Below are 14,199 nucleotides of genomic sequence, written 5' to 3'. Positions count from 1 at the left end.
CAGTTTGAGGGTCAAAGTAGAGATGATGTCAGAGATGCACAAATGCATCTCCAACATCTTTTTTCTTTCTTTCAAAAACTAGCTGCAGGTCCCTAATTTGGGTCAGGGGCACAGCATGAGGAGGGAGACTTTAATCATTTCCAACTGTACTGTATTCCTAATCCAAACTGCTATTATCTGCAGAAAGAAAAACATAAGGAAACAATGTAGGCACAATGCAGGCAGGGTGTGTGTGCCTGCAGTGTCTCCACAGAAAGGAAGCTTTTTAAAGTGTGTGCATATATTGCTTCTCCACTGTTGTGCTTTGATTAGGATAAGCAACAACTCTCACTGCGGGCCTTCTCAGATAGACTCCTCCATTTAACAGCCTGTAGACTAGATATGAGTGTATGGGTCCATCCACACTACTGGGTGGGTGGTGGAGGGGGGGAGGGGGGAAGGCTGGTCCAACTCACCTTCCCCCCAGACAATCACTGAAATGTTGTTGGGGGTGAGGACCATGCTCCCAGAAGATCCACACTACATTGTGCAGCACGGAGCTCTGGATGCCTGAATGACATATCTCGGCCTCTGGATATCCCACAATGCACCGTATGAGATGTGTGATGCACTGGGGGATTCCCCCCAGGAGATGGGCACTCTAGGCACCCATCTCTGTGTCCGCTGGGGCTGAAGGCAGTTCCCAGAGCCCAGGTTAAGGGCTCACTCAAGCAATTAACCCCAGCTAAAAGCCAGGTTAAAAAGCTTGGCTAGGTGGCACTGACCTGCTGAGATCGGCCCCAATCCTAGAGGTTCTCATGCTCAGTCTAAGCCAGACTGGGCTTCCCTAGCCTGTGTTAGTGGAGAAGCAATCCCTTGAGGGAAAGTAAAAGAGAGAAACAAAAAACATTGCCTTGCTGACACCTGATACTGTCCGATGCTGGGGAGGTTAGCAACTCAAGGTCATCCCTGTGACCTTAAAATAAATGCATCTTTGCCCTTCCATTCTTTTTTAAAAAACAAAAAAAAACTGTAGAGGCCCCCAATTTGGAGTGGTTTCATGGGTTGGAAGGAGGTTTTTTTTTTAACCTCTTTCCCGTGCCAAGGTCCAACTGTCCCGCTTCTACTTGTCCCAGGAAGGAAGCTGTCAAGGACACAGATAGAAACTTCCCTTCTGGGGCAAACAACAGCTTCAGTGGAGGAGGGAGCACATTTTCACCAGGGTTGCTGCAAAGGGTGAAGGCTTAATATCCTCTTACCCACAGCATGGTCTTGACCCAGCTCAGGGCTCTCCATAGCTTGTTAGAAAAAGAAGAAGAGGCAAAGACATATTAAAATAACATCTAGTTTGATTCTCAGATGGGGGAATCTCATCCAGTTCTTTGGAGTGCTAATCCCACCTGTATCAGATATAAATATCAGATATAGGCAGAGGGGAGATTAGATATCTATCTATATAAAACTGCTTGGGCCTCACTCACCCACTCACAGGGAACTCCCAGAACAAACCACAAAAGAGAGAAACATGCCATTTTGCAGGTTGGTTCCAGACCTCGCCCAGACTACCAGAAAAACAGAAAATCACAGAAAAAATGATTAATTTTCTGGAAAATGTGGGAAAACTGTTCCATTGGGAAAGCATCCAGAATACCTTTCAACTAACTGTGGCATTTTGGGATACATTTTGAAACAGAAAGGCAGGACTTTCACTGAATTATGAAGCAACAGACAACCTATATTTCCCCCCCATTCACTGCATTTCAATCCATGTCGGAACTGCACAAAAATCGCTTAAGAAATAGAAAAACAAGAGGGAGAGCACATAGTCATTTTTTGCTGCAGGAGGAATGCTTGCAAACTGCGAACCTGTTTCAGATCTGACATTCTATCAGTATAGAAGACAGATATTCTATCTGTAGAACCTCTCTCCCTCTCACTCTTTCTCTCCACACACTCTCTTTCTACACACACACACACACACACACACACACACACACACACACACACACATGGAGAGAGAGGGAATACCATGTGGGGAATTTAAAAAACAAATAACTTTAACATGGCCCTCAAGTCAGGGAGGAGAAAGAGGCAAAAATTTCTCACTTTCCTTGCAGTTGATACTATATTTCTGGATCAACCAATCTACTGGAAAGTTGTGGGCTCACAATTCATTGTGGAAATGCTTGCTCTCACACTGTAAGTTGTGGTTCTCTAGCTAGATTCCTATAGGGATAGAATTCACTAACATCCTTAGTTCAAACAGATGTACAGGGCATTGTCCAGAGACAGAACTTTGCATGCCAAAGTATAATGCAGGGGCGTAACTATAATAGGGCAAGGGGAGACAGTTGTCTGGGGGCTCACTGCCTGGGGGGGCACAGAGGCAAGTCACATGACTGATTCCCCCAGCCGCGCACCCGCCTGGGCTTCCTTCAGTTGTATTCATCCTCCAAAATTGATGTGAGTGTTAAGACCTGGAGCTACCAGAACAGCATGTCTTTCTCTATTACCATTAAATGACTTGCATTGTCCACAATTTACAAAACCTTAAAAAATATAATTTAGGATGATGTTCTATTGTGGCACATATCTATCTATCTATCTATCTATCTCCATGCTTTTTGTTACCACTATTCAACCTTATTTCAGATTTCTTTACTTCATGAGCTGAGCTTCAGTGAGGGGGGCCCATTTTAAAATCTTGTATCTGGGCCCACTCCAACCTTGCTATGCCCCTGGTATAATGAAATTGTTCACTAGAATCTAAAGAAGATTTGTAATCACATTGCCTTTGCAAATTAAAGAAAAGTCCAGATAAGCATTGGGTAAAGATGGCTGGGAAACAGTAAACACATTGTTTAGTGCAAGGGCTTTGTGACCATTCCTGAGGTGTGATTCTATTCTTATAGATCATAGCCACTGTCTGTTTCCAAGAATATCTAAGTGGTAGTTCAGGGGATGTGCAGGCCAATGTGCATGTTAATTGAAGGGTCTTCAAGAAGCTCTCCAGCTAATCCTGAAATGAACACTATTAACCCCCCAATTATTATTATTTTTCATCCCTTCCACAAATTATTATTATTATTATTTACATTTTATATCCCACTCTGCCTCCAAGGAGCCCAGAGCAGTGTACTACAGACTTAAGTTTCTCCTCACAACAACCTTGTGAAGTAAATTAGGCTGAGAGAGAAGTGACTGGCCCAGAGTCACCCAGCAAGTATCATGGCTGAAGGGGGATTTGAACTCGGGTATCCCAGGTCTTAGTCCAGCACTCTAACCACTACACCATGCTGGCTCCATGTAGTAGAATGAACTTTTATAATGGAGTGTTTTTGTCATTCATATAGAGGCCCTGTCTATTGCTTATTATATTGTCATTTGTCACTATATTCTTAACCTCAATCAAAATTTTAATCTCATCACATGCTATCCAACCTGATATATAACCCATGAGAGGATTTTAATCTAGACTATAGGATTTTTGCAGTATCAAAAACCATGAAGGGGAAACCAAAGGGGAGGGAAAACATGCACATTAAATTCCACTCAAGTTATATTTAACTAAAATGGCATTGTGACTATATAAAGATGTATTCAAGTTGAATGTACCATTTATATGGAATGACTTCTGTGGGATGGCAGTAATTTTGTCCACCTGCTGTAAACTGCTCATTCTGTCATTAAAGGCACTCTTCATTATAGGCCTGTAGTCTTATATCATGGTACTGAGATAAAGGAAAAATTGGGGACAAAGATGAACCACATTATTGCTAACTAATACATTCATGGCTCATGTTGCTCAGTTTAATCATGGTGCTTTCCCACACATGGAAGGTTGTAAAAAGTTTATTGTCTGCAGACCAATAAGAGCTCTCAGAAAATATTGGATTTACTTCAGAGGTTATAGTCAGGAGGGGTAAGGTAAATCAATGGCACCTGAATAACAGTTCACTTAAGGTCTCAGTGGAATAGCAACAGATAAAACCTCCATTCAGCAGTGTTGTCTGACTTAATGTACAAGGAATCACCAGCACTGAGAGGGGAACATAAGGACAACTAACTAGATCAGAAAGATGTTCACAAGTTATTATTCCTTTATTACCTTCTAAAGGGCCTTTTAAACATGAAGATAAGGCTGATTATACTGTGGTCTCTTGAAACAGCAGAGGGAAGAAAATGTCAGCATTTAATTGTTTTGTGAAGAGTTCTTTACCAACACACATAAAACTCTTAATGAGCAATACTTCGAAACAAAAGCACAAGGGGAAGTGTGACTATATCGGGTACCTTTCTAAGAAATTTTGTTGTCCTAATTAGCACAAATGTGAAAACTCTGTAATTAAAGAAGCACTGCTAATTCCAGTGAAAAGTGTAAAGGTGGTATATTTGCAGTGTTAAACTGGCAAGTGCTTAGGATTACATTTCTAACTTTCGTGCATGTAATGTACATCTATTTCTACTGGCCAAGACAGTACTGAAACATATAATCAAGTATATGCATACAGGTGACCCATATAATTTGCAGGGGTTCCTGTGAATGAGCACAAATATGGAAAGCATAAATAAAGAAACGTTACCTCTATGGGAATCCATGGGTTAGGTTTCTTACTCTGAAAAAAAAGCTAAAAAAGGCAGGCAGGGGGCAGAAATAAGGGTAGAAAAATATAGTGCCTTGTTCTCTAGGTCTCCAGGAATGCCCCCCAAATGGTCTTATTTTTCATTTTACAACTTTTTAATATATATTAACAAAAAAGAGCCACAAAATGGCTCTGTGCTTCAAAATGGAAGCCAGAAATGACATCAGAAGTCATTTCTGGCCACTCAGGAATTGTGGATAGGCAAAAATTGCCTATATTTGTGGATAAAGAAACTGGATAAAGAAACTGGGTCTATAAGACCCATCTGCCGATATATGAAACCAGGATTTGCAAAACTGCAGATCACAAGGGTCTCCTGTATACATATACATTGCTGTTCTCCAAATAATTATGTGCAGGAGGCCCAAATAAAATCCAACAAGAACTCAAAGTCTACATGAAACATAAAAAGGCAATTTTGATTTAAATAGCAATCTCCATTCTGGCCAGGAGTAGGAAGATATGACAGAAAGTTCCCACTCTCTGATACAGAGCAGAAACATTTTGCTGGTCTCACCCAAGGATGAAAGCCCTTTTCCAATACTTCAGACAAACACCTACTGGGCAACCTGACAATTCGACTCTACAGAATCAATTGCAGCATCTTCTGAATCTTTCTGAATAAATCCAAATAATTGTAATGCTATTGGAAGGAAAACAGGAAAAAATGATAATTGAGGTTGATATTCTTCTCTTCAGTATATGTCTCGGTACAAACTTATAGCCATTTGTAGGGATGTGCACGAATCAAGATTCATGAACAAATTCGAAGCTGAATTGGTTCATGGAAGGGATATGTGAATAAATTTGGGTACAAATTGATTTGTACCTGAATCTAGCAGATTCGGGCGATTTAGAGACAGAACAAATCACCTGTGTGGTCCACTGGCAAGATTAGGCTCTAAATCGAATTGCACCAGATTTGATTTGGATCCCTCCTATTAATTCCCCCAGATTCCATTTTTTAAAAAGCTAAGCTCTAGCCCTTGTAGAAGTGGAGTTATTGAACAAAATGTGCGGTCACTATTTTTCAAGTGTTTTAATTCTTTATTGTATAATAACTTTTCCTCAATGAATTCCTATGAGGATTCATTATACAACTTCATTTCTTCTATTCATTTTGACTGTCTTTGGACAGTGCCAACTGTCAACTGCCATGTGCCACCTACACCCCACTCCCACCCGCAAGGCAGTGGGGTACTACTCAGTTTATGTTCTAGGAATTTTTAAAAAGTGTTTAGGCTCTTTGGTGTCTAATAACCTTTCCTCATCATGAATCCAAATTGAATTGAATCAAATCCAAATCGAATCTGGTGTGATTCGGGGGGACAGATTTGGACACAAAACAGATCAGGGGTGATTTGATTTGGGCACAAATATAATTTTTAAAAATCAATTCGTAATCATCCCTAATTCATGGGGCTGCCAAACTAATTTGACTGGTGGAGGGCAAGACAGGAGGGGGTGATGAGTGGCACCTTTAAAAGTGAGGACAACGGGTCATCTGCTCCTCCACCGCTCCACGCAGCTTCCTACTGCAACAGTGCTCCCCCCAGCAGCCCTGGTGCTCTGCCTTCCATCAGTCAAACTGGCAGCTCCATGAACCCATTCATATTCGAATCTGTGCATGAATCTCTATTCGTACACATCTCTAGCTATTTGTTTCTCACAGAGCCTGTCATATAAGTGATGGTCAAAGTATTGCTCTGAGTTAGTAGCCTTTCTGCACCCTAGATTTCTGAATTAGTCCACATTCCCTGCTGCAATTAAGTACATGTAACTGAACCAACTGCATATTTCCCCCCTTGTTTACCCCTGCCCCCATTTCCCCCCTCCTCTGTTGTCTCCCTTGTGTCAATACCTAGATTATAAGCCCCTCAGAACAGAACCTGCCCTCTCATTTTTTGGAAGGTACTATATACAAGGTGGTCCGAAATAAATAAATCATCATTATCATCATCTGATACCTGCCTGGCTGAGGTGAAGCTCAGAAACACTATTCCCAGGTCACTCCATAAGGGATCTCTCACTCAAGACCTTCATAAATAGTAAGGAAACACTTCATACATTTTCCCACATGAGGATGGGTTGAGGATGGGTTTATTTATTTATTTAAAAGGTAGAATATTGTGGGGCATAGGGACATGTCGTCGTCCCCACCGAGTATTGCAACCAGGTTCCTATTAAAGTCTACCTTAGAAGAGTTCTAGATAGAACATCTTCAATCTCTGATGGTTTGATGATTCATGTAAGAATTTCCCCTCATCAAAATAATACAGGGAAGTAAAAAGCTGTGACTGGGCTGATCATCTTGCATGTGGATATTGATCAGATGACTGTAGAGTTTCTTAGCAAATATACAGTGAGGCTGTTTCATGAGACATTTTCATGAGGATGTTTGGCCTAGCTTTGACTGAACAAATCTCTGGCCACATTCACATGCAATGCAGTTCCGCTCCCCCCCCCCACTTTCCTGTCCACATTTGGACAGAACACAGAGTAGCCTCTTTGCAATCAGAGAGACTGCAAAGAGTAGGGGGAACTGGCTGTGAGGGCTTCCTTCTTGCTTGAAATGCAGCCTGCACAGCCAATCACACACAGAGAGACGAAGGAGTTTTCTCCCTCAACTCCAGTCTTACCAAATGCAGCCTCCAGCAATGGCGGAAAAATGGAACCCTCCAGTAACAGCAGGAAAAATGACTACGAGCAGTGAAACTCACTACAAGCTGAGGGTTCAAATTGCAGTCTGCCAAGCAAACCTTGTGTCACTGGACAAGCTGAACCAGAGTTGCAAGCATTCAGATGTAATGGTAGAGAAACCCCTGCCCCATGCAACTCCGGATCGCATTACATGCAAATGCGGCCTTTCTTTAGATTAAGAACCCGGGAGGGCTTACACCAGTCAGAACTTTGACAATATGCTGTTGATCATTTCCACAAGAAACAAGTGTAAGATGTATTCTCCATGTGCATGGAGAGAAATAAACAAGGATACAATCAGCATATCTTCAAACACATAGGAACAGACTCATCCGATGGAGATCCAGGCAAGTAGAGATCCAAAACAAACAAAAAGATATGAGCAACATAATATAGGAGATGCCCATGAACCTGAATATTGCATCCAACTACATGTCTGCATGAAACAGTTCATGTGTAGAGGCCAAAAAAAATGAAACTAGTGATGAGAAGAAGAGCCCTGCTAAATCCAGTCCAACATTCTGGCTGTAGCAGTGCCAGCCAGATGTCTGGAAAGCTTACAAGCCCAGCATGAAGGTAACAGCCCTTACCCCTTTTCTTTTCTTTTTAAAGTGATTTTAATATCTCAGAATCAGTAGCAACTTTAAAATGCAAAGTTGACTCAAAAGACTTGCTAGATTTTTTGAATAACACCGTTTTATCCCAACAGCTAATAAAAATGGCTTTTAAATGCAAGCCTCACATAGAGTTACACAGAGAACAACTTGATGCCTTCAAGGATTAGAGTGGTATTGATGTGCCAGTACTGGTCTAAATTACTTAGCTAATGTAACATTAACTAATGTAATGGATTTGCTGGTACCACACAGATTACAGTAGGAGATTGGGACTGAAATCAATCGCACCTGAGCCACAATTTTCCAAGGCATTTAACAAAACAAAGAAAAAAGCTATAGTTCAAACAGCTTCGTGGCAATATTAAGTGGTTTTTACTTTTCAAAGTATCAGTAACATTCAAGGGTGAAAATGAGAACAATAACTAGGTTACAAAGAATCTGCAAGCTACAAACACTCTATTGACTGTATCAAGCAGATAAGCCTCCTTCTCCAATCCTGCTACCCAGAAGAATGAATGAGCTGTCAGGAAATCTTTATGGCTTGGATCAATTCAATAAACTGTATGGAAAAACTAGAGTAATTCCTTACTCAGAGGCGTATCTAGGGAAAATAGCGCCTAGGGCAAACACTGAAATTGCGCCCCCTGTCCAAGCATCTGACACCCATCTTTCAGATAACTTTACCATAATATCAGCTGAAAAATTCAAGTTGAGATCGTTAATCTTTTAATATTTCAAAAACTATTTAGCAGTGGACTTAGCCAGACCTAAAAATGCTGGAAAACTACAAATTTCAGTATGTGGGGGCTCATGAAATACCCAAATACTATGTGGAGATGTACGTGGAAAACTAAACAGAAGTGCCTGTCTAATTCTCTACTATGCATTGTAGCATCACCATTACATAAGTTTTTAAAATAAATCGAGAATTTGACTTTTCCCAGATACTCTGTAAATAATTAAAGGATATGCAGAGTAAACTGTCACTGCTTGGAATATATTCTAGTCTTTCAGAAAGACAGTTAAAATGAGAGAAAGAGAGCAAGAAACTCCCAGTGGGCCTTAATATTAAGGGTTTCACACTGATTCAAAGACAAATTCACCATTAATAGCCATATTAGCAAGACATCACATTTAACTCACTTATCACAAGAAGCAAAGTAAGAGCAAATGAATACAATCCTAGCTCTTAAGCGTCAGCTCAGTATTCACAAGCCCTGATTCTCTGTACATAGTGCCAATCTGAATATGTGTACAGTGTCTTATATTATATTTTTATTATTATTTTTACCCGTAGCCCCTTTCGGGGGCTTCCTAAAGGCTGGGGGGGTTGCAAAGATTCCCCCTCACCCCGCTGGCCTCTAGGGCCTCGCAGGGACCATTTGAGCATGTGCCGTGGCCGTTTTTAAAAATAATCTTTTTTTTTTTTAAAGGCTACTGAAAACAAAATGGCCACCGCGCATGCTCAAATGGCCTCTGCAAAGCCTGGCATGACCTAGAGCCTCACAGAGACTATTTGAGCATGCACGGTGGCCATTTTGTTTTTGGCAGCCATTTTTTTAAAAAAAATTAGTTTTACAAAATTGCGCCCCCCCTTTCAAGTGGTGCCCGGGGCACGTGCCCTGCCTGCCCTACCCCTAGATATGCCCCTGTCCTTACTATTTCAGTGTCCTTCAGTTTATTTTTCATGCAGTACTATGTTTATCTGAAGAGACAAATCTATCATCCATTGGCAGATTTAAATTGATTATTTGGGGGCGGGGAGGCTGATATCAGTGATGGAAGCTGAGGGCTAAATGAAGAAAAGGGTATCTTATCAGATAGTTTCAGATAGCAAATCTGCCTTAAACGGAATGAATTCATAGGAATAGTTAATTTTTTAAAAGAGGCTAGCCTTGGCCTGCCATAGAAAGTCACAAGGGGTACTGACATCAGGACCTCTTCTTCCCAAGTATACCACTGGGATGATCTCCCCATGAGCCCACATGAGGCGATGACCTCAAGCAATGAATGTGCCTTGGGGCAGTGAGTGAGGATCCCTGACTCACTGCCCTGGGCCCAGTGCTACTTGCTGCCTCTCCTTCCTTTGCTGGTCTCACACTGAGCAAAGCACTCAGGCATTTGGCCAGTGCTGCTGCATGCTGTAGAAGAGAGAGTGCATCCATCTTCACTGGCCAGTCTGTCTCTCACCACCACTGCTGCACTGCTCTTCCAGTGTGCCCCCCCTCTCCCCACCCACTTCCAGCACCAAACTGGTCCACTGTGTGATGCTGGAGGAGAGAGCACTGTAGCAATGGCACAGCATGGTGATGAGAGACAAACCTGGTGGCAAAGCTGCTGTCTGGTACAGCTCGCTGCAGAACAAAGCACAATACGTAAGGTGAAGCCAGCAAGAAAAAGAGAAGCAGTGATCAGAACTGAGCTGTGTCCGAGGGGGTGGGGTGATCAGGTGGGAGTAGGACCAACCAGCTTGGGCCAGCGAGATGGGGCAAACTCACCTAGGGGATAGGCCTGGCAAGGGTGGGGAGAGGGCACTGCATCTTGCTTCAGTCTATGAACCACCTCTGGCTGCCAGTATACAGTCTGGGTAAAGCATCTCTATAAGTAACCTTAAGTGGCGCAGCAGAGAAATGCTTGACTAACAGGCAGAAGGTTGCTGGTTCAAATCCCCGCTGGTACTATATCAGGCAGCAGCGATATAGGAAGATGCTGAAAGGCATCATCTCATACTGCGTGGGAGGAGGCAATGGTAAAACCCCTCCTGTATTCTACCAAAGAAAACCACAGGGCTCTGTGGATGACAGGAGTCGAAATTGACTTGACAGTGCACTTTACCTTTACCGCATCTCTGAGGGAGCACAGTTTTACACATAGGACCACCCATTCTCTAAAATGTAAGTGAGTCTCCTCTGCTTGTGAAGTTAAATCAGTAGAAGGGCACAGCATGATCTTGGTTGTGACCTCAGTTTTGAGAAATTCCCTCCCTAAGGACATGCTCCAGACTAGCAGCCTACAGACTTTAAGAAGGCACAGTAGGACTATTTTTAATTTATATCAACTTTGAGCTTTGTGGCTGCCATCCGGAACTAAGATCCAGGAATAGTAGAACTTGTACAGCAATATAGCTTAATATTCTAAATTGCAGGACCTTTCAGTCTAGCTCAGGCATTCTCAACATTGTGTCCCCAGAGGTTCTTGGACTTCAACTCCCATAATCCCCAACCCCAGGTGCCTTTGGTTGGGGATTATGGGAGTTGAAGTCCAATAATATTTAGGGACCCAAAGTTTAGAATACATGATCTAGTTTTTTTTAAGCAATGAAACAGTCCTACCTCAGGCTCTCCACAATCACACTCTTCTCCATCTTCTACATAACCGTTCCCACACTTTGGGCCACCAAATGATTCTCTAACTTCCGGCAGGTTGAATAGACACATCCCCACTCCTTTTTCCAAGCTGTTTTCCAGATCTTTCTTGCTGCAGCTGCTGAACATCATAGGAAATGGGTAGCTGGTGGAGAATGAGGTGGGAATGCAAAACAGAAACAAGATATTGCTGTTATCACATAGTCAGAGGTTTGGATTCAAGGGAGAGAAGACATATCAAACTATCCCTAACATATTCAAGAGCATCATCATATCATATGCAGCTAGAAAGTGGGGCAACCAAGTTTCATGATATCAGAAATAGGTGTAGGCACTGATACAACTGTTAATTTTAATCCTTCCCAACCAACACTTACTATATTGATAACAGTGATTGTTGAAATCCATAGCAATAGCAAGATAGCCAGATAAATGGATTTCCATTCCCAAACTTTAGTAGCTGCTTACCTCCCATACCGCTACAACTGAAAGTTCTTCCTGGCAGTGCCGAGCTGCCCAGTACCCACAGCGGCAGAGGATCAGCTCTGCCACTCATCTGGTGGAGGCCATTTGCATGGCCAGTAAATGGCCTTCACACATGTGCGGAAGACAGGTGAGAGGTGAAGTCAATCCTTGGCTGCAGCAGATGCTGGGAAGCACACCACTGCTGGGAAGAGCTTTCAGGTGCAGAGGTATGGGTGGTAAGCAGCTACTAATTTACCCTTAAAGGTGCCTCCTGCTCCCCCCCCCCCCCGCCACTGGTGGCACCCACAGCAGCCACCACTTCTACATAAAATACATTACAGTAGCCCAACCTGGAGGTTACCAGCTTATATGCATATATATTTGAAAAAACATCACAAGTATTTCAGTACACATCACTTCTGTTAAACTGCCCTGTAACCCTTTATCTCTTTGTTTCTGCAAGTATTCTTTGTATTCCCATTGGAAACTTCCCACTTGTTTAATTGTGAGCAAGGTCAAAACTCTGAGCTCCATGCAGTTCAATGCCAGCTGTATCTAGATGTTAGCAAGGACATGCCACAGACACTACAGAGGATGCCAAAGTGAACACTCCAGCTCTGTTGGGACATTCCTTGTGATTACATTTGCTCTGGATCACAACCATCTGGCAAATAAAAGGTAAACTGTCTTATTTCCCTAGACTCTGGAACCTATTTACTTCCTCTCTGCATTCAGGCAACAATTCTACTCTCCGGCTGTGTAGGAAGCCAGCTCGATAATGACTGGGCTTTGTTCCCTAAATGCCTTCCATCAATCATATATTATTAAGAACAGGATGCAATCTTAAACAGGCAAATAAGATAGTAAATAGAAGCCCCATGCTGCTAAATTAGAAAGTGTAATGAATCAATAGTTATTTCTTATATTGCAGGCTGAGAGGAATTCAGTGTCCAGAGTTGCCAAGTAATGGAACTATTTTAGTTAAAGGAAAAGAATTATCTGCAGATCTAAGTGGCCATGGAAGTTAGAACATTTCTAAAGTAACACTGCAATTTGGATATTAAAATGCTACCTTACAGCATGATTTTAATTCACTCTTTTTCTAACTGCCTTTCAAAGATTATTTGCAGATAAGAGAGTCTTATCCATAGTACAAGTCTGTAATCCAGTTTTCAGTAGTGTATTTTTTGTTTGTTTGTTTTAGAAGTTGGGCGTTTCCATAGGCCACTTGCAGAATTCAGCACCATTCTGGTCCACTGACAATCATCATGACTGCTTAAGAAACAAATCTCCGATAACTTTAATATTTAAGCATAATGTCAGTGACTAACATACTGCACAATGGTACATCAGCCCAGTAACATGTGTACACAAGTTGTGCAAATGGCATCACACAAGAGCAAATCCATTATTTCCAATGGGCTTACTTTTGTCTAATGCCATTTGCACAACTTGTGTATATACAACACTACTGGATTGATGTACCCTTTTGTGGTATGTCAGCCAGTATTTATGACAAATTATCTACTTTCCGAGGAGCATGCAATGTGAACATCAAGCGAAAAGCAAGAGCAGTGTGGGAAGTGAAAAGGTAAGAGGCTTTGGGCTTTCCTTACAGAATAAGATAGCTTCACTCCAGGACACTTTCCAGATTAGAACCTGCAATGGGGTCCCGATGGATCTCTGAAGTGTGTTTCCACACTTCCTGAGTTGTGACACCGCAGTCCCTACACTGACAGCAGGGAGCCGTTCATATTTCCAATGACTTATTTTGGATTTAATCACTGTGATATAGTGCCATAACATCGTATATCCGACGTAAAAAAGTTATTTTTTCAGGTTGTTCGTTTTTGTGAGACTGCTCCCCCTGCTGGGCACTTTGCTATTTACATTTTGAATGCCATTTGCCTGAACAGAAGCAAATGGCATCAACCATGTGCTGAATAGATATAACTGATTTTTTAAAGCTGTGCTGTAACTGCTCATACTATTCCACCATATTCCACCACATGATCAAAATCCTGCTAGCATAGAGCTACAGTGCTGATAACAAGAGTGGTTATAGGGCAGCCCTACTTTGGGATGATAAAAGTCACATTTGACACCATATAAGGATCCCTAAATGTGCATATGCTAGAGTTTCACTAGCCAGAACGATATGTGAAACACAAACAAAATGAAGAAACTAACCAAAAAAAAAAAAAAAGTATTGGTAACCACTGTATCAGAACATGAAATTAAAGCTTTCAGCAATTCATGGGGATGAAGATCCACTCATGTTTTAAGAGTTGAACAGATGCTTCAACTAGTGGCTGGTAGGCACAGAATGTCACTGTTAACTAGTGCAGTTTCTCCCCACCTCCAAAGGAACGTCAAGCTGCTTCCTATTTTGAAAGAACAGGGCCATTCAACTTCTGACTTTTCCTGTTT

At 41.9% G+C, this 14,199-nt stretch overlaps 1 protein-coding gene across 1 annotated transcript in view; it reads right to left on the bottom strand.

Moving 5' to 3' along the window:
• The window catches only part of ADAM12 (ADAM metallopeptidase domain 12), a 407,749-nt gene that overhangs the window by 47,469 nt on the left and 346,081 nt on the right, over positions 1-14,199 (bottom strand). Inside the window, exon 12 of the mRNA XM_053312884.1 lies at positions 11,272-11,449. Within this exon, the coding sequence (XP_053168859.1) occupies positions 11,272-11,449 (178 nt within the window). The remainder of the gene's footprint in view (positions 1-11,271; positions 11,450-14,199) is intronic.

This window comes from Hemicordylus capensis, chromosome 3 (genome assembly GCF_027244095.1).
Source record: "Hemicordylus capensis ecotype Gifberg chromosome 3, rHemCap1.1.pri, whole genome shotgun sequence".
Lineage (NCBI taxonomy): Eukaryota > Metazoa > Chordata > Lepidosauria > Squamata > Cordylidae > Hemicordylus > Hemicordylus capensis.
The sequence above is the reverse complement of the archived record's forward strand: the minus strand, read 5'-3'. Positions and strand labels throughout refer to the sequence as shown.